The sequence below is a fragment of the Pleuronectes platessa genome, chromosome 19 (assembly GCF_947347685.1).
Source record: "Pleuronectes platessa chromosome 19, fPlePla1.1, whole genome shotgun sequence".
NCBI lineage: Eukaryota > Metazoa > Chordata > Actinopteri > Pleuronectiformes > Pleuronectidae > Pleuronectes > Pleuronectes platessa.
In genome coordinates, this window is record NC_070644.1 from 12795038 (window position 1) to 12817565 (window position 22528).

The window sequence follows — 22528 nt, forward strand, 5'->3', positions numbered from 1 at the left end:
ACTGCCCCCTTTTTGTAGCCTATCAGTAAAATAATTTTAAATGGAGACAACGAAGATAATCAGTAGCCAATCACATGCCAAAGCCGCCATCTGCTTAACTCTAACACTGTTTCCAGCTGTCATGGTTTTCTTGTAATACGGTAGTTATAGGGGGTTTTAAAGAAAATAGCTTAAGCTTCATACAAAAGGCATATTTTCCTGAACAAAATGACCAAATAAACTGTGCAATCTACGTTCTTAAAGATCTAGAGTGACCTTATGCGTCAGAGTTCAGAAACCTGCTGTATGGTTTGCATTAGACTTTATATTACTGAAACTTGTCAGGAATGTGTTTGCTTTGGCTGTTATAGGTTCATTGTGTTAGAATGCAGCGCTTGCAAGTAAAATTTCCATTTGGTCAGACACCAGTGATATAATATGAAGCCATGATCAGAGCCTGTGATGGTGTCTTACTTAAAACAAGAGTGGTGTGGTAAAAGATGCAGCTTATCTGGGTTAGAAGTCTGACGTTTGCCCTGTGGTACGCATTTCTTAATGCATGAGGAATTCCAACATGGCAGCAAACTTATTCAAAAGAAAGGGACTCACCAGTGAATACATCCAAAAAGCTTGTTCACTTCCCACCATGTTTTCCACTCACAAAAGGCCTGTTAGTCTTATTCTAGCAGATATAAATATTCCATACAAAGAAACTTAATAAGAACACATCACATTTACCAAAGTATTCTTAACATTGTGTCACAGCTGCAGTGTACCATACACTTTTTTAGTAAGCATTAATAAATGTAGCCACCAGGGGGCAATTTTTCCCCTTTATTCAATCAAAATGTGGACACTTCAAATACTATAAATCAGTAGTAGTTGTTGAGAGCCCTAAAAAAGTAGTTAATCTTTCCTTTAAACCCTATAACCCACAAATCCCACTTAGCTTTTCTAGTTCCTCATTTCCCTCTTAATGAAATGGCAAAAAAAATTATGAAATGCCTCATTCTTTCATGAAGCACTTCTGCAAATTAATTCCACTTCCTGCAGCCTTTCAGTGTGATATTGTTAAGCTCTATATCTAACCAAAAAAAAAAGCTGAGTGGAAAGAGAGAAGCATATATTTTTTGGAAGTATAAAACATTTTGCTTCAATTAGAAAAACAACAAAGATCAGTGAAATAATATTCAGGTAAAGTAAAACTTATCCTAACCTCCCATTCGAGATACACAATTTAGAATATAATTTGTAATTATTAAATTATTTATAGACTTCCATGTATAAAATGATGTGGCAGGGATAATATGTAGAAGAAAGGTTGCAAGCACACAAATATAGTCATGATAGATGGTCAGTTTCAGCAGATAACGGCCAAGAGTCAGAAATAATCCAATATCATTGTTGTGACTACATGGTAACATACACAAGTCAAAATTAGACTAGAAAGAAAACTACCTTCAACTGTTGGGCTCAGTCTTGGTTTTAAACTTGCCTTGTTACCTACTGCAGTTCATAATCTAATCCTTAATCCATCAAACAGCAAGTTGGTGAATTTAAGAGCACAATACATTATCTGAATGCACGGTTTCCTGAAATTCACTCCCCTGCTCAGTCCTTGCAATGTGTGCTAGCTAGCCAGTGAGATCATACCTCCCCACAGTACACAGAGGTGCCAAGAACAGAGACAGGTCTTTGCTTGCCCTCCGCTGCCTCTTGTCTCTCTCACAGGCAGCTGCATGCAGAGGTCTGAACCTGCCTGTGGAGAAGCTGCATGGCGCTTGCTGGCTGACTCTTAACTAGTTGGGGCTCAACGGGAAGAAATAAAAACACAAAGACGTAGAATCATGTGTTGATATTGCCCTCCTCCTGCACTGTGACTCACATCCCCTCCCATGGTCTAACCTGCTCATCGCAGGAGGAAAGGGGAAGAGAGGGAAAACAAATGGGCCCAGTGTCACTGACCCTTTGCCAAATTCGATCCACTTACCGGCAAAAGGTTTCATTCTGTTTTTCTGACCTTCCCTGTCCTGTCCCCCTCTGTGTTATGCAAGATGTTAAAGAGTCAGTGGAAAGTATTCCTGCTGTGGCAATCACAGCCATACAGACACATTTGGTAAACTTATCAGTTTAGCTGGATGCATGGCGTGCATCTGTTACAGCTGTATCTCTCAACGGTTTAAAAACTGTTTTCATTATGATTTCTAGTGAGATTTATGTTAGAGAACAAATCCTGCCTGTACCATGTTTATATTCTGCATGTTGTGCCATAAATTAAAAGAGTATTACAAAAGGTTTTTTCATAAGCCAAAACTAGTAAATATCAAACCACTGACTGTAACACAAAGAGGTGAAGTACATGATGGTTTCACTTCTGCTTTCTGAAGATTATGTTTGAGGCTACAAAAGTCTGCTTTCTCTGCACTGCCATGCTATTAAAATGTCATCAAATATGGATTTAGAAGAAACAAAGGGTTCGAACCAGGTACCGGCCACACTGCTTTATATGGTCATGGACTAGAAGACACACAAAGCCTGAGAGAAACATCACCAGGTACGACATTTATGTTTTGTAGAGCCCAATGAGGTGCCAGCAGCATGCCAGCCTCGCCCTGGGGCAAATGAGGCTCTGAGGATACTATGACTGAAATCATTCACATATTTACTATCAATTTCAGATTTGTTTTTGTCTGGGGGCCGTCTGAACTTCTGTCTTTTTATTTTTCTCAATTTAAAAATAGCCAAACAAAACACCAAACGGTCAGTTCCAATGAGTATGAAGGATTTGAGAGGGAGAAATTGACTTTGACACTTAAAAGTGATCTACACAGTCACTATATATTCATTGCCAAGTGCAGAATATCATATAGCCCTCTGTAGTACCACACAACTGAGTATCTTGTGCAAAACCCTGAGGAAACTCTATTGAGCTCCACCACACACACACTGCAGAAGATGCTTTACTACATAGATGTACACGGGTTATTTAATGAATGTTTCCAAATTGTTCTCTAGCTGCTCTTCAATCAAGTCAGGGTTAGTGAGGACTAGGGGTAAGTACTGGGAACGACTGAATCTATCTATGGTTTAAGATTTTCTCTGATCGCTCTCTTTCCAAATCATCAGTTATACTGGCCACATGGTTCAGCCATCCTGGTATATAATAACCCTTCATCATAATGGAACCGGTTCAGAAGAACTCTTTTTAAGTGGATTTTGACAGTTGCATCAAATGATGATGGATCTTATCAATAATATTCTAATGAGGGGTTGTGGGCTGAAATGGTTGAGTCCCAGTTGCAGCTGTGTATTTCTATGTGACAAAAAGATGGAGAAATCGCTGACCAGAGGATTAACAATCGAAGTTAATCTGCAAGCATAAATATCAACCAGTAAAGAATTAAGGTACATGTTACTGGAGGAACTCACTTTGTCTTGGTGCTAGTCAGTTCAACATATTTTTTAAATGCTACAGTGAATGTACCAGTAAAGACCATGACTTAGGAGTTTGAATGAACTCACTGTTGCATCACATTGAGAGTTACTCCGTTGTTTACTGTGTCCGAACAGATACAACACGATAGTGGTTACAGTTTATCGCGCATTATAGGCTTGATTAAAGTCGGCCTTGTAAAACACAGTAAGTCATGAGTTGTTGTGTAGTATTTCCCAAGAATTCAAACACTTTGAATTGGTCAAGTGACAACCGATAACAACAAATACCAAGCAACTGACCTTTCGAAGACACAGACTCATCAAACCATATCAAGGGTTATCCTGTGTCAAGTCTGATAGCAACTGTTGAAAAACACGAATGCATATTTTAAAGTGAACACTTTCTCTTCCCCATGTTACGCAACCGCAAATCTGTTGCAAGATGATGCAACTACAATTGTGTTGATATATAATGCGAGTACACGCTTACAATTTATATGTATGCATGGCAACCTCTTCGAGATTTCTTGTTCTTTCTCAACTTTCATCGCTTCAATGTCAGACGGGTGCTCATGTTAACTTTGCAATTGAACTTGTTGAAAAGCAAAGTGACAGATGGACTACAGGAAGCCTGAATGTGTGTGATTCGAGGCTTCTGGCTGCACAAACCTGTACAACTGATCAAATTGTTAACAGTGTGGCATTGTATTAAAAAAATGCTATCAATGATAAGCAACCATTTTGCTCTTACCGTGCACAGCAAAAACATTAAAGTGTTGAATCCCGTGACGTGTCGATTCTCTCTTCCCTGCCTTAATAAAGGCCGGCAGACTGGGTCTCCTCTGGTCCCCTACAAACTTCCCCGGCTGCTGCCCCATAAGGGCAGAGTGCCAGGCCGCAGCCGGGACTCTCCAAGCTGGACTCGGTTGCTCACCGCCCAGAGGTTGGCCCCCCAGGCAGGGAGGGGAGCCCCTTTCCCTGATTCAGTCTGTCTGCTCCTGTGGTGTGGGTGATGCGGGTCACCTATGCAGAACCGTATTACTCCAGTATGTCTCTGTTTATCATGCATTAATGGAGCCCGACTGCTTCATGGGTCAGACGAAGACTTTTCATGGGAATCTAGAGGGGGTGGGAAAACACAATGTCAGTTCATAGAGGATTTCATTAATGTGATATTTTCTCAAATAAAATGCTTTCAGATGCTTTACAAAGTGATTCTGACTTCTAGTTAACCTGCAAACAACACTGACAATGAATTTGACATAAATTAAACATGTGCACGATGAAATAAGCACAGAGACATATAATCCAAGCATTAGTCGCATACGTTTCTGTGCAAAATTAATTACTTAACCTGCAGTCTATTGATTTTTTCAAAGTGGTCAGTAGAGCTATTTTAAACCCTGCTACCAGGAGCATCTTCCCATTTAGTTGGATGGGAAAGTGGCCTTTTAGACACCACTATAGATAAATGTGCATCCGTCTGCATACCCCCCCTCTAGTATTTAAGATTCACACCCACTGAATTTCATCTTTATAATTCATATCAACCTCTTTTTGTGACAAGCTAACGTTGGTGACCCTTTAAGAGGGATGCAGGTCACACTGATATCTATCAAGAAGACGCTGATGTGCACCCGAGACAAAGTGCTAGATGCAGAGAATGGAGGAAAAGAAGGTCAGTGAAAGGCAGCCGAGCGTTAACTATTGTTAGTCTTGACCCTATTGTCCCTGGGCAACTTACTTTAATACAAAAGCAATGTCAGAAAACATTAAATCAGGAGCAGTAAGCACTCAAGTGAAAAACAGCCTTATTGACCACTTATTACTAACTTTTCAAAGCTAGTTACAAACTTCAGGAGAAGAGAAAAGCGTGAGTGGAAACTTACACGTCCAGACAAACATGTATGTTGCTGGTTAGCTGACGACCTCAAGCTAGTGTTGAAGGTAGCCATGGAGGCTAACTCACGCTAGCAGCGCCGGAGCCTTGAATGCACACCGAGCAGTCAACAGTTGGCTCCGGCTGCGGGACACGCTGGGTTTTAAAAAGTCACGACAAGTGCACTTTAGTGTCTCACAGGAACATTCCCAACCCCCGCGGGCTGACACGTTTTGCAGCGGGGTTCTCCGGAGCCTCGCGAGCGAGTTAGTTCCAGACTTCCGTGTCCTCTCTCCTCGTCTTGCGGAGCTTCTTCCCCTGTGGTACCCGGACTGAAGGCACTTCAATCAGGGAGGCGAAGGGAGATCGGGGGAACTCATCCGGCGACACAGCGACGTCCCTTCCCGCGGCTCCTTTACTCTGTTGACGGTCGCCGAGCTCTTCGTTGCCGAGCCCCCGGTCCGCGGACTTACTCATTGCTCTCGCGTGAAAGTGTGAGTAACAAACTTTGGCCGAGTCGCCTCTGTGTGGCTGAGGCCGCCATACTTCATATGCAAGGTGGTTTACAGAAATATGTGGGTGGGGCGACGTGTGACGTCACCTGCGTGCGTGGGCTAGCACCATTGCACGAGACGCGTCTCCAGGTTTTATTATGCTGAGGGGGTCAGGGGTCAGAGGTCACAGGGGAAGGTGCGCTGGGCATATTATGTTTCTGATTCGCTTTTTGAAATAGAAACTTTAAAGTTGTTTTTTTTACTCTTAGCTGTTCAATCTACAAGTTAAAATAAAAAATTTAAGAATTAAAAGCTAATTATTTAAATTGTACTGTATTAATGATAGTGTCAAGTTCATGAAATAAAGTTTTCACTGATTTATTTACATTATGACCGATAGAAAATATATAAATTGTGCACTGGTTGTATTATGTTTACCCTTTGAGGGTCACAGGGGAGGAGACAATCCCAGCTGGCATTGGGTTACAGGTGGGGGTACAGCCATCCACACTCACACGATTTAGAGTGTTATGTATTTTGTAATTAAGTGTATTTTTATGCAACAGACATCCTATTCTATTTGTACTAGTTTTTACTGTATTTTATTCTGTACTTTACATCCACAGATATGTTGTGTTTTTATGGGTAGGGTAGTCGTGTTTTGTTTCTTTTCTTGTTATGTGTTATGCTGTGATTGTTGTGGAGGATGCTAGAGTACCTGGAGCAAACCCAAGTAGACACAGGGACAACATGTAAACTTGGCTGACCTCCCCAAGGCCTCAACCCAGCTGGGATCCCAACTCGGAAGCTGTGAGCTTACAGTGCAAACCACTGAATGTATGTTAACATTAACATGAAGGTGCACATAAATTCAACCTTCTCATTAGTGCCGATAGGTAAATGCATAAAAAACATAATCCCTTGCGAAGATGTTATCCTATTGTGCTTTTTCTTTCTATTTCTTCATTAAGGTGGACCAACTGAGACAAACTGAAAATTATAGAACATTTATTGCATACAACAGTTTTTTTTGTACAAAGTGTTCCGCTATTTCTGTGTAAAATGTCAAAAAGCTGCTTTGGTGATTTTTGAATGTTGCAGTATTTTTCAGGTTAATCATCTCTTTCATTAGCTGTCAAATAACGGTCTGCAGCTTCTTTTCAAAAAATTAAATTAGAACTGTTTAACTGTCCACCAGGCTCTCACGATACAGATGATTCTGTGAAAAACGACCAGTCTTCGGGTGGGTGGTCGGTCCTTAATGTATAGATGCTTGATATGGTCTTGATCTTGTGTCAAGATCACAGTTAGTTCTCTAAGCTTCGTGTTCCAACAGCTTCTGTTGTGTCAACATTACAATCTCCTCCATCACTTCTGGTTTCAAGATGTCCTTGACCTGTAGAGAGCATCAAGTGGAGAATTGAAGATCAGCTGCACTGAAAAAAATGAGTCACTACAAAATCTTGTGTTATTCTGCTGGACAATTTTTTATATACCAAAGGTTTTATCTACAAAGTTTAAAAGAAAACTCCTCATTTGTGAATGTATTATTTCCCAATCTTACTATTGAAAGTAAACAACATGGTAATAGCAGATGAGCTGATGTTATATCACATAAGTGGAAAAATGATGAACAGCATCACTGTTAAGTGATCAGTTCTCCACCCAAAAGAGCAATGTTTGTTGCACTGTTAGAACAACAGAGTGAATTGTTTTCCAAGTAATGCCCAGGAACTGTGGTTTTCCAATATGGCCACTAGATGGCAAAATACATCACAGAAAAGTCAACTTTTTTGCAATATCTTTCCATTGCCATTAAATTACATTTGTTAGTCAGAGGCTGTAATTCAAGACCAATTATTTATGGTTACAAACTTAATTTACTGACTGTCACTACAGGGCCTCTTACCTGGTGTTGAAGTGAAGATTCATAGCAGTAGAGAACACTGGTGTCAAACAAAAGGACCTTGTGTGCAGCCAACGCTAACAGGCAGTTCCTCAACCGTGAAATCACTTCTCGATCCGACAGGCTCACGGGCTGGAAGGACAGAGGAAGGAGATGCACAAAAAATACAATCAAAATGGACAGAAAAATACACACAAAGATACTCTGGTTTGAAATTTATACAAACCAAGTGTTGCATCTTTGCACAGGTACATTTCTCCATACTCCATACTGCTCTTTGTGCATCTTTCACCCACCTCCAAACTGGTGTAGAAGCCCCCAGCCTCCTCCTCCTGGTTTTCTGGTGTTGGATACAACCACACATAACCGTTATTCCCGAGAATAATGGATGCGCCACACGGCAGGTTGTGGAAATGTGACTTCTGCCTCTTGATCAGAGAAGGAGAAAGCTGTACCACCACCCCTTGACCCAACTAAATGAGAAAATAGAAGCAGGATATTAGCAAAGACATTTCTCAAATTAAATTATTATTACTTTCTTGTATACGCATACATCATTGTGTACATTGGCATCACTTACTTTTCCGTACTTTAAACTACGGGTGTGAAGTGATAAAGCTCCGTCTGCGAAGACAGACTGCACCTCCGCCTAACAGCACAAGACATAAAGAAACAAAGTCATTATGGATCAAAAACATTATGTGATGGATGAACAAATTTAAGATCATAATAAATTATTAGTTACACTGATGAGATCGCCCTCCTGAAGGTATTCTCTCATGGTGAGCTCATCTTCTGCTGATCTTCTCCTCTAAACGAGAAAATCTGATTAATTATGTGAGTAATAAATGAAAGTTTGGCCCAATTCCCTTTTCCTACAGGATAATACAGCTAAAAGTGTAATAATCAGACCACTTTTCCAAATGAATCACTAGTTATAGAATCTCACCAGCTCTCCCCCAGGCAGATTGACAGAGGACAACAAGAGGACAGAGTCCAGCCGAGAGTTGGTCTCCACCTTCCAGCGTTTCTGTTGTACCTAGACATATATAAAAAAAAACAATTGAAGTCTAATTGACCAAAAGGATATGTTGCAAATGTCACACATTACATAGGAGGACAGACATAGAGAGATTGGATTACCTCTGTAATTCTCCCAACCACCACATCTCCAACCTCACCGTTGAACCTGCGATTCAATAAAATACAAGACAAAAACAATTACTTATATGGGGCAAAAGCAGCCATAATAAGGAACCAGTTAAATTGCAAACGTGTCATTAAATCAGATTTTTTACCTGGTCTTGAGAGGTCTGACGCAGATCAGCTTGTCAACTCTCTGCACCTCTCCAGCGACTGAAGCTGTCAGCTTGTCTTCATCAACATAGGTACCATGACCCCTGGGGATTAAATGGCAAACAGCAATGTTAATAATGAAATATAACCAAGCAAATGTGTGATAAAGAAAAGGCTGGGTTAACAATGGCCTCCAGGTAGTGATCATAGACAACATAGGATATTATAAACAATTAAATTGTACTATTATTAATGTTAAGTGTCCGTGTAACAATTTATACTACAAGATGTTGCAGTCTGAAAGTAGCTGATTGAACCCACTCATTGTTGATGGCAGTCAGGACAGACTGAGCATATGTTCTATATCTTTAATAAACTGGTCACTGACTCAATCTCCCATGAATGGAGCAAACTAGTTTTAAACGTGTAAAACTGGAGCACCCTGTAGGGTTTGACTTTATAATATTAATGTTATTATCAGCTGTCAGAACCAAATAGCATCAAGCTATTCACTTGGATTCCCCTCCATGTCAACATCGTGTCGTAACCAAAGACACCGGCACATCCCCGGTGCACTCTGCTCTACGTACCTCATGAAACCAGTGTCTGACGTGATCACATCGCCGGGAACCACCAGATCCTTTCGGTCGAAAGTGGAAAGTGACACTGGTTTTCGAATATCTGGTAATCTCATGTCTGCCGCCATGCTTCTTACTTTGTGTTCCTCTTCTTCTTCTTCTACTTCCTCCCCCTCTCTGACTGATGCCAAACAAGTATAGGCGCTCTACTGCCATCTGTGGATATATAATATATAGCATGCAACATTTTCCAGTTGGTGACATGCATTTGAGTTTTTTACAAAGTGAATGAATGCATGTTCTAACATCTCCTTCTTACAATGCTCACACAAACGTGTTGGATTATTTATCAATGTCCTGTACTAGTCTAGTTCTCATACCTATGGCCTCCTCCGTACCCGCATCCTTAATATTAGAGGATGAAGGAACAAATTGATAAGGCTTCTGCTTCTGAATTTCCCACGGGATTAATAAAGTATCCATCTATCTATCTATCTCTATCTAGCAGTGTTGTGCATGAGCGAACGCAAAAGAACGCGTTCATTGAACACGTTCAATTTTATGAGAACGATGAACTGAACGCAACTCAATGACAAATAATGAATTTGAACGGTGAACACGTTCATATTGTAGCGTCCTCGCGTAAAGACAGGAAACTTCTATCTTTATGTGTAACTTTATTAAAGTCCAGCGAAATTCCGACACTCCTATCATCCACCTCTGTATTCTTCACTACCCTTCTTCATTCACCCTTGATACGCCAACTCATCAGCCAATGAGAGCCTGCCATCCCACAAAACCCCACAGCCATTGGCCTAGAACTGTTGTGTTTTTTGAGAGAAGATTCCAAAAAAGGTTCATCTCTGATCCATGCAGCTTCCTTCTACCAAGTTGTGTGGTTATTGGTCCAGTAGTTTATTACATAAACCTGTTGACTGACAAATCAGAGATTTAAACATAACCTCCTTAGCAGAGGTAATAAAATCTCCACCCATTATCAAGGAAATGTCACCAACATTAATAATTATTAGAAACACAACAGGAAATTAAAAGAAGAATGAAATGTTTCGAGAATATCTAAATAGTTGTCGGGTAATTTTCTGTTGGTCGACTTATCAATTCATTTATTGAAAGCTAATTTCCCCCTGCTACTTAGTCTATAGGTTTTTTATAATGTGTTTTATTTACATTGTATAGATGGTTTATTTTTGTCGTGCACTGATTGCTGGTTGTACATCAAATTGCCCTTGAAGGATATTAAAGATTTTCTTTTATGGACAACTTTAGTTAATCACAAGCTGCACAAACCAAGCTAGAGCAGCAGAGGAACCCAGCAACCAGCAGGGGGCAGCCTCAGGACATCACAGCAGACTGTGATTCTTGTAAGGCGTCTGAAAACAACGTTGGAAAGCACTGGGTTATTCTCTAACAATAGGTTTTTAGAGTATGTTAAAATAGTATGTATCTAAAAGCCACAAATATGAAAGTAACTTTTAAGAAAAGCTGTCAAATATATGTAGTAAAGTAGAAAATATATTCTCTGAAGTGTTTATCAAAAGCAGCATAAAATGACACGGACACACACACACACGATAATTTGTCCATCTTCTTTAAGTGCTTAGTTCCTCTTGGCACTCATCAGGCGGTGTGGCATAGTTGGTAGAGCGAAGGATTATTATTATTATTATTATTCAGGCAAATTAATTGGCTTTTTGAGGGCTTTAACATGCTCAAATTCTTAACTTAATTTGCAGAAAATAAGAAAATTGGGAAAATTTCACTCAACTTTTTTTGGGGATAGAACACATTGATTGTGTTTTTCAGGCTTACAACTTCAAAAAGCATGAAGACTATGGAGGACCATACATGACTTAAGTAAAAATAAATAAATAAATAAATGTATAAATAAATACAGAAATAAATAAATAAATAAAAAAATTAAAAAGGAAATAAATAAATTAATACAGAAATAAATAAATAAATATGTTAATACCAAAATAAATGTCAAAATAAATGTCTTAAATATATTTGCACATTTATTTATTCCCTGATACATTTCCTTTTCATTTGCAGTGTCCTTATGCTAATGAGAAAGGCGGGCCTAACCGCAGTCTCGAGCAGGATTGGTCACAGGAGTGTAATGATCCAGCCCTACGTCTGCCTCTCAATGCTGACTGGTGTCCAGTAGCTGTTTGCAGCGTTGAGCCAGTTCACACTTAAAATGAACTAGTTCAAGTTCAGAGGGTTAGTTAAGGTTATTTTTTATTGGGATGATTTAGCTGTCAGTAGTCCTGACTGTGAGCGTCACGTGTTCTACTGAGCACAAGGAGCGAGCCGAGAGGAGAAGGAGGAAACAGAAACTCCAGCTCGGTACAAACCACCTGCAGCTTCTGCTCTGATCATGAAGCCGCTGATCTCTGAGCAGATGTGACCAGAGAAACTCTGTGTTTCCACTGTTCTACAAAGTCACTGACCGGCTGCTTCACGGTGAAGAGCTCAAGTCTCAGTCACTGCCCGTGTCTCTGAGCGAGTGTGTGGCGGAGCGCAGGGGCTGTGTGTGTGTAGCTCAGTTGACCAATCCTGCTCGAGACTGAGGTTAGGCCCGCCTTTCTCATTAGCATAAGGACGCTGAAATCGAAAAATAAATGTTGGAATAAATGTGGAAATAATTAAATAAATGTGGAAATAAATAAATAAATGTGGAAATAAATGCAGAATTAAATGAATCAATGTCTTAAACTTATTTCCACATTTATTCATTTATTTCCACATTTATTCCAACTTTTATTTATTCCGTGATATATTTCATTTTCATTTTCAGCGTCCTTATGCTAATGAGAAAGGCGGGCCTAACCTCAGTCTCGAGCAGGATTGGTCAACTGAGCTACACACACACACACAGCCCCTGCGCTCCGCCACACACTCGCTCAGAGACACGGGCAGTGACTGAGACTTGAGCTCTTCACCGTGAAGCAGCCGGTCAGTGACTTTGTAGAACAGTGGAAACAGTGGAAACACAGAGTTTCTCTGGTCACATCTGATCAGAGATCAGCGGCTTCATGATCAGAGCAGAAGCTGCAGGTGGTTTGTACCGAGCTGGAGTTTCTGTTTCCTCCTTCTCCTCTCGGCTCGCTCCTTGTGCTCAGTACAACACGAGACGTGACGCTCACAGTCAGGACTACTGACAGCTAAATCATCCCAATAAAAAATAACCTTAACTAACCCTCTGAACTTGAACTAGTTCATTTTAAGTGTGAACTGGCTCAACGCTGCAAACAGCTACTGGACACCAGTCAGCATTGAGAGGCAGTAGGGCTGGATCATTACACTCCTGTGACCAATCCTGCTCGAGACTGAGGTTAGGCCCGCCTTTCTCATTAGCATAAGGACACTGCAAATGAAAAGGAAATGTATCAGGGAATAAATAAATGTGCAAATATATTTAAAACATTTATTTTGACATTTATTTTGGTATTAACATTTTTTTTATTTATTTCATTTTTTATTTATTTATTTATTTCTGTATTTATTTATACATTTATTTATTTATTTATTTTTACTTAAGTCATGTATGGTCCTCCATACGTGCAGGATTGGTCACAGGAGTGTAATGATCCAGCCCTACTACTTCTGCCTCTCAATGCTGGTGTCCAGTAGCTGTTTGCAGCGTTGAGCCAGTTCACACTTAAAATTAACTAGTTCAAGTTCAGAGGTTTAGTTAAGGTTATTTTTTATTGGGATTATTTAGGTGTCAGTAGTCCTGACTGTGGGCGTCACGTGTTCTACTGAGCACAAGGAGCGAGCCGAGAGGAGAAGGAAACAGAAACTCCAGCTCGGTACAAACCACCTGCAGCTTCTGCTCTGATCATGAAGCCGCTGATCTCTGAGCAGATGTGACCAGAGAAGCTCTGTGTTTCCACTGTTCTACAAAGTCACTGACCGGCTGTTTCACGGTGAAAAGCAGTCTCAGTCACTGCCCGTGTCTCTGAGCGAGTATGTGGCGGAGCGCAGGGGCTGTGTGTGTGTGTAGCTCAGTTGACCAATCCTGCTCGAGACTGAGGTTAGGCCCGCCTTTCTCATTAGCATAAGGACACTGAAAATGAAAATGAAATATATCACGGAATAAATAAAAGTTGGAATAAATGTGGAAATAAATTAATAAATGTGGAAATAAGTATTTATTTATACATTTATTTATTTTTACTTAAGTCATGTATGGTCCTCCATAGAAGACAGAAGTCTGAAGAAACTAACTTTCAGGAAGTGAATGGACTATAATGTCAGTGACGAGGGGGAGGGGCAGAGACTAATATAATGTGTGTTACACATGGTCTTCATTCCAGGTGGCCAGCCGTGATCGTATAGTGGTTAGTACTCTGCGTTGTGGCCGCAGCAACCCCGGTTCGAATCCGGGTCACGGCAGCAATTTTCTATCTTCAACTACCTATTCATTGCTAAATATATTACACTACCTAAATTTAAAAACAAAAATTAATAAATTAGTACAATTAAAAAGTTTTATACAACAAAATTTGAAATAAAATAAAAACAAAATGAATCCTACAAAGTTGGCTTCTATGCATGAAGTGTGCAGTCCACAGCCACACATTTCTAGTTTACATTATATTTCTGTCAATAAATCTTACACACTGAACTGTTTAGATGTATTCACATTATTCAACTGTATACATATTTGAGCTGTATGAGATACATAATGATTCTATATTATTTTTATTACAGTAGTAGTTGTAGTAGTAGTATGACAACATTGTGTTGTGGTGAAAGTGTGTTTTTCTTCTTGCAGGGTCTGGGGGGGCATGTTATTTTTTACACCACTAGGTGTCAATGTCGAGTCACGTTGGCTTCTACGCAGCAAAGCTCTCGCATAACGGAGAGCTGACGTCAGATGTCAACAGGACGCAAACGTCTCCGCTCAGCCAATCAGCGCTGAGTCTCACGGACTCTGGTAAAGATGGCGTCGGTGGAGCATCGGGGAGTTGTAACCAGACGCGTTGCCGTTTCCAAACACCACTGGTCCCGACAACGCAAGGACTGAAACGGCAGCGGGAGCGACGGTTCATCGACCCGTTCGTCCTCTGCGTGTTGCCGTGTGGTGTCGCCGCGGGCCTGCTCGCTCTGGTTTTCGGTCTCCCTCTGCAGTCGCCTCGGTCAAGCTCGTTAGCTTCAAGTTGAAGAGCCAGCGCTAGCTCGGGGCTAGCTGTTTAGCTCCCACGGCTGCTACGGCTCTTTCTCTGGGGGCATCCATGGACCGAGAGCCCGGCCGGGTGTAAACATCGGGGCCGCCTGTAGATCTTCAAAGTTTTTTTTATTTTTCAATCTGAAACAGCCGCCCATGCGTCACTCGGATTGAACATACCCCAGGTGGACCGGGGGGGATACGGGGCTCCGACTCTGCTGCGACACTGTATCTCGGTGTCGAGGCACAGATTCATTTTTTTTTGTTGCCGTCATGTATTTTCTCACCGGCTGGCCCCGGAGGCTGCTCTGCCCGCTGCGGAGCGAAGAGGAGCCCTTCCACATCCAGCCCAGCTCCCAGCGGTTCTACTTCGCCGTGTTGTCAGAGACGCAGCTCAGCGTCTGGTTCAGTCGGGTGAGTCCCCTCCGGTCACGCTCCTGTACTCAGCTGTCCACACAAACAACAACACATGCTACTTTCACTTCAGCGATGATGATCGGGCTGTTTTTAACAAACTCATCACCGCCATTACTTGATCCTCTTGCCACTACTTGCGTGGCAACTTGAGCGATTTCTCATAACATTGGCAGAGAGCAACAGTTTAGTGTTTTCAATGAGGTCCCAACCAGAAGCTATGATTACTGACGTGCTGGCAAACGTGGCCAGCTACCTCACAGGTGACCGATGACATTGTTACGCATCACAACCGTACATCCGTATACGTGTGACTGTCACAGACGCAGCAGCCCTTGTGTATTTGAATGACATTCCTCACATGTAATCACGCCACTCATTCATGACCGAGGTGTGGTGGCATTTCATCCCCAAGATGAACTTCACCTGTCTTTGTCCTTAAGCAGCACCACCAGGGGAAGTTGGATGCATTTCAATCATGTCACATGATGGTGGTGTCTAAAAACAAATCCTCGCTGGTTGCATGTTGTGTTATGTTCCTGTCAGGCAGGATGAATCATGTCAACAATCGAGTCAGCACAGCACTGGATTCTTTTATTCACGTGCTTCTCCACAGCATCGTAACACAGAGGGATCATTTTATTACTTAGTTATAAAGTGGCTTTTCTCTAAAAGGCTTACAAGACCTGCAGTGTTAAGTCTTCTCATCAAAACACTCTTGAGCAAAGGCCTTTATCTGTGAGATTAAGCAATGAATGATTCGGTATGACTATTTCCACCAAAAGCTTCCTGTGTGAGAAGCCACTGTGTTGATTAAATCTTGACAACTCTTTCAAGCATTATCACAACAGCTGGCTAAATCGATTGCTGTATGACCATTTCACGTGCTGACCTGTGATGTTAGGTCATGATGACATAACTCTCTCTGTGCTAATTGTGTCATCACATAAACAATACTGTAAGCCAGTGTTTTTTAATGAGATGGAAATATTTACCTCTTCTATGAGGCTGTGTTTTCGTCTGTGTATGTGCTTTAACAGGAATAACTCAATATAATACTTAACCGATTTCAGTGACATTTTAGGGAGGGTTTGGGCATAGAGCTACAGCCCATATTATTTTGGTGCAGATCCAGTGTTGTTGGTTTTTTTCATTGCGAGACAGGGAGTTTTTCAGCATTTTCATTGTCATAGAAAAATTCAAGATCTTTATGGAAAGTATCTGGCATATTCTTAGGATACAATTTGAGAATGGTTACAAATTCAATTTCTGGATCTAGTGAATTTAAATCTAGTTAATAATGAGACTATCGGGGCTTGATGACGGCAAGCACTCCACTGATTGCCATTCTAGTTTGAAATTCAATTATTAATGAAGTATTCAAATTTCTGTTAGCGAGATGATTGCATCTACCACTGATGAGTATCTGCATTTATATCCTTCCCTCGCTTGTTTGAATACATAAGGTTTTCCCTAGCGGATACGGAGATCAGCCATTTAATTTGATAACCTGCCGTGGAGCACATTGTTCAATGCTGTCTGTGTTCCACACTGTTTGTATATTTGAGTTGTAGCAACAATGGATCGGGGTCACTGGTCACTTCCTGAGGCCCTCACAGGATGTGAGCATGTTCTGTTTCCCCTCCGTCTTAAGAACTTTGTCTGCCTGCAAGTATCAATAAGACGTCTGGGGAAAAGGTCATTTCAGGAATTTCAATTATAGCGACGTCTTCCTCATGACTTACACCTTTCACACATGTTGCATCCCTCATGATATTTCCGTTCACCATCAATCCCAACTCTGCACACAGGCATGTCATAGAGGGGTTTGTTTGTTTATTTCCTTGGGATGCACTAATCCCTCACCTTTATTTGATAACAGTCCAATACAAACTTAAATAGCAGGATCGGGTATCCTGAAAAAAAGACAGCTCTATGTGGCCGATAAATTAAATTGTGTTACTCTTCTGCTTCCCGGAGTAACAATGCGTTTCTTGATAAGAAGTAGGCCAAGTGTGGACTCCCTTACTCTGGGACTTGGAACTTGGCAAGCATTTCGACTCAGAAATCCTGTCTCCTGATGATGGGAGGACTCTTTACTGTTAGCACAGCAGTATTGTTTATATTATCAGCTCAGCAGCTCTGCACAAATTACTCTTCAGCTAAAGTACAACTATACCTGACTGTAGACAGATGACTGAATCTTAACCTGGCCTACCCCAATAGCCATGAGGACCTATCAGCCATCATCTGTTCATATTCAGGATTTGTTTTTTTGAAATGTGGTTGTATATACAAAACCCACAGAGCCAGCGCTGTTGTTGAACTATCCAACAAATCTATTTATAATCTATTCATGTTCGTCTTCTCAGAAAAACAAAAAGAAGCAATTATTACATTCCTATGGGTTTCTTCTAACAAAGACTTGGTCAGGTTATGTGTTGGATGATTGTATCTGCTGTTTCCCCTGCCAGCTTTTCTGCCCCCTGCTGCTTTCGGAAATAATTTTGCCACAAGGTCTATTCTCTTTAATCCCATCTATCCTCTGCCTTGGACAGTGCAGCTTGAGCCTGGCTAGTTCAGTCAAGGCATTATTACTAATCCTCTGAGCACAGTTGTGTAGCCTTGTAGCTGTTATGTTCTTTCACCTCAGCATGGCTGTATTGCAGGGGGGGTGTCTAGGCATAGAGAAGTGGTGTGTTGGTTAAGCATTGGAAGTCTCAAAAGAGCCACTTTGAAAATGAACTACATCTATCAGCCTATTTATTATAATTAACTTTAAGGTTACAAAGCACCTTGTCTTAGTTAGCAGGCTTCACGGGTGCAGGTATCAGTGGCATTAAGTTTTAATTCTACGAAAAGGACACTGGAGGATGGAAATTCTTCGAACCTGCTCTCACATTACAGTGACTGGGTACAAGGTCTAACGTTGCATAGCAGGCGTGACGTGAGATATTTCCCTCCCCTGTTTCATTACTCAAGCCACTCAGTTAGCATTTGTCCTGGTTTTCCCTTTTAATATCAAGGACTGTTATTTATCTTACTGACAACAGCTTTGCTACGGTGTCTTATTTCCACTTTCTATATCTGAATGATTGTTGGATCAACTGAATCAACTCAACCATAACTTACTCACTACTTCCTGTTTAACTACAGATAAACACATGTATAGTTTGTTGTAAACAGTTTATGATGTCTGGCTAAGTGGTTAATATTCAGCTTTAAACTAGAGGATATTGGAATGAACTGGTTGTGATTGTTCTGTGATCCAGACAAATATCTGCTTGAGTGATTAAGGGGTTGAGGCAAATTAAGGGCAACAGCTTCAGGCAAAGTCTGTGTAAGCTCCTGCTCATCTCTCTGTCTGTGATGCCCACAGGTTTATTAACAGAGGCCTATTTTTCAAAATAAATGGATGTCGCTGAGGTAGAAATTAGCAGTTTATCAGACGCCAGGTGTCATAGACTTTCTATTATTTTGACACATAATTTAAGCAGCATTTTTTCCTTGCCAGCAACATCCAAGCTGTCTAATGAGTGGCATTAGTACCCTTTCTGGCTAAATATCACCATCAATCATCGCTGTAAATGTTATCATGCTTTCTATTGCTGCCACTCTTCCTGCATGTTTTGAATAACAATTCAGCTAATTCGACTTTTTTAAACAAATGCTTGTGTGTTGTTGTTTTTTTAGTCATAGAACAATTTGTTTTAATATTTGAGTTTAAGTCAAATTACATTTTAAGAAAGATCATGATAGAACAAGGAAGAGGATCTTTATATAAATGATAAATTACACTATGATGAAGTTTGCTTACAACTACAACGTGGATTGTTGGTGTTGCTATATATGCCAGATGGATGCTTTGAGACCAGCGGGATTTTTTAAATATTAATTTTCTTTCCCATTTCCTCCTCAGCCCAGTGTTTTGATAGTCAGCTATATCGAGTCTTCAAAGGCGGCAACCCAATTTGGCTTCTACCAGAAGGCAGAATGGAAACCAGACGACTCCATGATAGCTGTGGCGGTAAGTCAATACCATCTCCTCTTATGTTTGTATGGTTTGACAGTATGTTATTATAACAAAGACACAAGAAGTCCCCAACCGCATCAAAATGTTTCATGTAATTTTAATATTAATCAAATATGACTCCTCAAAACGGCACGGTAAGTATTTTTGGCGCAGAGGTTGCTCTTAGCTAATGGCTTCGACACACCAAGCTAACAATCTTGTGCCTCTCTCTCCTGTTATTCACTTCTTGTCTCCCATCTTCTACCTGCTTGGTTTTTTTTCTTCTCCCTGTAACTGTAACCTCTCCACTTAAGCCTGAAACATGCTTCTGCGACTGCGTCTGCGTCTTTTCACGCCGCTGTGGCGCAAGACTCGTTGTCATTCATGCTTCCCCAACCGGTGCGCGTCTTACAAAGCAATTCCGCGCCAGAACACTAGGCGGAGTAATGCTTTTTGTCGAAGACGACCTGAGAGACGCCTTCTTTCTGGGTGTGGCAATCGTTGTTGACTGTTTATTTACCTTCTACCAGTCGTGTTCTCCATTACAAACACACGGTGAACCATGGCAGAGAGTGTATTCACGATTCCAACCGAACAACAATTGATTGAGATGGAGCTGCTGGACATTGAAGAGCAACTTCTTATAATTAGTCATCAGGAAAAGCGACTGGAGTTCTTCCCGGTTGTCCATTCTTCTTTTTAAAATCTTCTGTTGTTTCTGCCTGTATTATGGGGCATGAAACCGGAAATGCAGCTCCAGAAGGGATGTAGAGCAGACCAATCACAGCCTTGCGGGCTGAGTGAGCTTGCGGAGCTTTGCCGTAAATTTTTAGAAAAGTGGGGCGACGCCCGTCAGCACGTAAGAAGGGATACATAAGCACGTAAGGGACCCGGAAGGGCTCTTGTGCTTACGGGCCTGTGAAAACGCAGAAGCATGTTTCAGGCTTTACTGTCTTGTTACCACTTTGATTCACTGGATGTAGACTTTCAAAGATGCTTCAGTAATCAAACACGGACAGTAGAATTTTATCAGGATCCTTCTGTTAAACAAAACAGACATAGACAGCTTCCCTGTTACTGTGGTGCATAAAAGTAGAGCATGACAAATGCTAGAAAGAGAAACAGTAAAAGTCTCGGCGCACTTCTCCAAACAGTGGAGTTTGTCCTATTTTTTTGGCTGTTATGCTCAGCTCGAGATACAAGGAAGATAGTCCCGTGGCAGCGAGAGCGGAACTGAAACACAGCCCCTGAGCTGTCTACGGCTCGTTAAAACTTCAATTTATATGCAGTGGTGGGACAAGAAGTTATGACTGTAAAGATAATGGAAAGTAAGGAAATAGGAAAAGATAATGGAGAATTGTAGCTGGTTCTGTTTTGGGTCACTCCATGTCAGATCATTACATTTTTGGACAGAACCGTCATACGTTATATGGAGCTGACATTTATGATCCTAAATTTTCTGTGACTCGGACTGGGCATATCTCCCTCACTATTTTTTGGGGGGTATTTTGCATGTGCCTCACCATCACAATAGATAAGTAACGATATCTTAGCAAATACTCAAAAACCAAACACCACATTATCTTGAGGGTTTGATGACATTATAAGTTAACTTTGAAAATTAAAGCCTAATACTTAAGCCCAATTTTTTTTAGCAATTCAACTAATGCAACTCACTTGTAATTATTTGCCATATGATCAGACTATTCATAAACACTCTGACTGTTCACTGACAATAAACTGCTTGGAACACTTGAATTACGGCCATCTTTAATGTGTGTAAGAAAAGGAATGTGTTACCTGGAGCTAGACACGCATTGACTTGAAACTCAATCACTTAAGTTGTTCATCTGACAAAAGGTCACAAGCAGCACCGGGTTTTAAGTTGCCAGATTGGCAACTTACAAAACTATTTAATCTCAAAATGTGGCGATATAAGAATATGCTGCAGCATCTGAAGGGGGAGGGTTTGCTCTTGTAGTTACAACCGCTTAGATCTACCAGTATAATGTCCTGAAATCGTCAAATGATCATTCGTAGTAGTTAAACCAGTGTGTAACTGGACAGACTGTCCTGTCACATTCTGAGATAATAGTGAAATGCTTTAGTTACACTTTCTTTCTTATCTACAGTTTTCTCTGACTTTGTCCTCTGCAGATATAATAGCTCTCTGTCTGACTCACAGTCAGACAATCAACTCAAAGCGAAACAGTAGTTCCCTCTCAAACAGGTTGTTATTGCTCTGTGGTTTACAGCGCAGTTCATTTAATGCACCATCAAAATAGCCAGATGAAGTCTTGTGGTAGAAATTGGTGATAAAGTGGACGTCAATCACCTTTGCCCTTTAACCCTGACCTCATTCTTAACAGGTCAGGCTTGTGGGGGAGCTTTTACAGCCATCTAAATGGATCTATAGCATCCTTAATTGTTTTGTCTTTTGTGAATCGGTAACACAGAACCAAATGAGAGGAGGGATAAACAGCCTTTCTCCCCCTTTTAAAATAATAATGAAAAACATCCCTCAGGATCTTCCCTCCTCTTACTGTAAACCTCGCCTCAGGAAAACTCTGGAGATGAACCCACAACCGAAAAAATATGCAAATGTATCAGCCCACAAAGGTTAAGCGATGCGATTTTCAATATTCATGCTAATTTCCATGGAGATGAGATTTTCTATGTTCTCGAGATGCCAGGATGTTTCTGTATGCAAGCCCACACAAGCTCTTTGATTTTAGCTTAGCCAGATCACTCCTCCACGGTCACACCTACAGTCACATCCTCTTGTCTGTTGCAGTTCAGTTTCATGACTGTATCTTTCTCCTATGAAATCTGAAACACACATCCTCAATACACTCGCTCGCTGGGAACTTTCTGCACATTTTCCTGCTGCATTTTCACACGAAAAATGCAGGTCTGAGAGCAGCTAGAGGGAAAGCAAATTCTTATGCCCTTGGGCAGCAGAGTGTCCCTGCAAGCTTCAGTGTACACCAGGGCTGGATTTATGAGATGCTGTTATTTATTTTCAGGATGGCATGTTAATTGTTTTCAGGTTGGAATGTAAATCACTCTTATCTTGTGTAATCCCTGGTAATGAGGCCTGTCTGTGTTGAGCTAATGTCCTGATGCATAATGTGAGTTCAGAGGAGGAGCAGACGGACGCTGCATCTGCTGTGTCAAACACACTGAGGTAATGAGTCTGAGCAGGGCTACTGGAATCAGGGCTGTTTATCTCAGGGTCTTCACATAAATAGAGAGAGAGCTTTATGAACTCAAGAGTCATAGAAACACAGATTCAACCAAAACAACAGCAGGAACAGCATTGACGTGATAATGAATCT

At 41.0% G+C, this 22528-nt stretch overlaps 3 protein-coding genes and 1 non-coding gene across 6 annotated transcripts in view; 2 read left to right on the top strand and 2 right to left on the bottom strand.

Annotated features, from left to right (window-relative positions):
- The window catches only part of abl1 (c-abl oncogene 1, non-receptor tyrosine kinase), a 31400-nt gene extending 25552 nt beyond the window's left edge, over positions 1-5848 (bottom strand). For all 3 annotated transcript variants that reach the window (XM_053447654.1, XM_053447653.1, XM_053447657.1), the window contains exons 1-2: positions 5304-5848; positions 4166-4533 (exon numbers count right to left, since the gene is read on the bottom strand). In XM_053447654.1, coding sequence (XP_053303629.1) covers positions 4166-4292 — 127 coding nt within the window. In that variant the 5' untranslated portion in view covers positions 4293-4533; positions 5304-5848. The remainder of the gene's footprint in view (positions 1-4165; positions 4534-5303) is intronic.
- A 930-nt stretch (positions 5849-6778) lies between these two features.
- exosc2 (exosome component 2) lies at positions 6779-9746 on the bottom strand. The gene is made up of 9 exons (XM_053411052.1): positions 9580-9746; positions 8992-9093; positions 8837-8882; positions 8643-8732; positions 8439-8504; positions 8274-8342; positions 7990-8166; positions 7697-7825; positions 6779-7183 (listed from the first exon to the last, which is right to left on the bottom strand). The coding sequence occupies exons 1-9, from the start codon at positions 9693-9695 to the stop codon at positions 7103-7105; spliced, it is 876 nt and encodes a 291-aa protein (XP_053267027.1). The 5' UTR covers positions 9696-9746; the 3' UTR covers positions 6779-7102.
- A 4171-nt stretch (positions 9747-13917) lies between these two features.
- On the top strand, positions 13918-13989 carry trnah-gug (transfer RNA histidin (anticodon GUG)). The gene has a single exon. It is a non-coding gene; the product is annotated as a tRNA-His (tRNA).
- Positions 13990-14528: 539 nt separating this feature from the next.
- ric1 (RIC1 homolog, RAB6A GEF complex partner 1) overlaps positions 14529-22528 on the top strand; it is a 32591-nt gene continuing 24591 nt past the window's right edge. The window contains exons 1-2 of the mRNA XM_053411942.1: positions 14529-15178; positions 19098-19205. Of these exons, the coding sequence (XP_053267917.1) occupies positions 15038-15178; positions 19098-19205 (249 nt within the window). The 5' untranslated portion in view covers positions 14529-15037. The remainder of the gene's footprint in view (positions 15179-19097; positions 19206-22528) is intronic.

Bases quoted from the DNA above. Each gene is read 5' to 3' on its own strand.
- exosc2 (XM_053411052.1), bottom strand. From the start codon at position 9,695: ATGGCGGCAGACATGAGATTACCAGATATTCGAAAACCAGTGTCACTT. The intron at 8,343-8,438 runs GTAACTAATAAT...TTGTGCTGTTAG, and splicing joins AGGAGGGCGATCTCATCAGT to GCGGAGGTGCAGTCTGTCTT. The intron at 7,826-7,989 runs GTGGGTGAAAGA...CTGTCCTTCCAG, and splicing joins GCTTCTACACCAGTTTGGAG to CCCGTGAGCCTGTCGGATCG.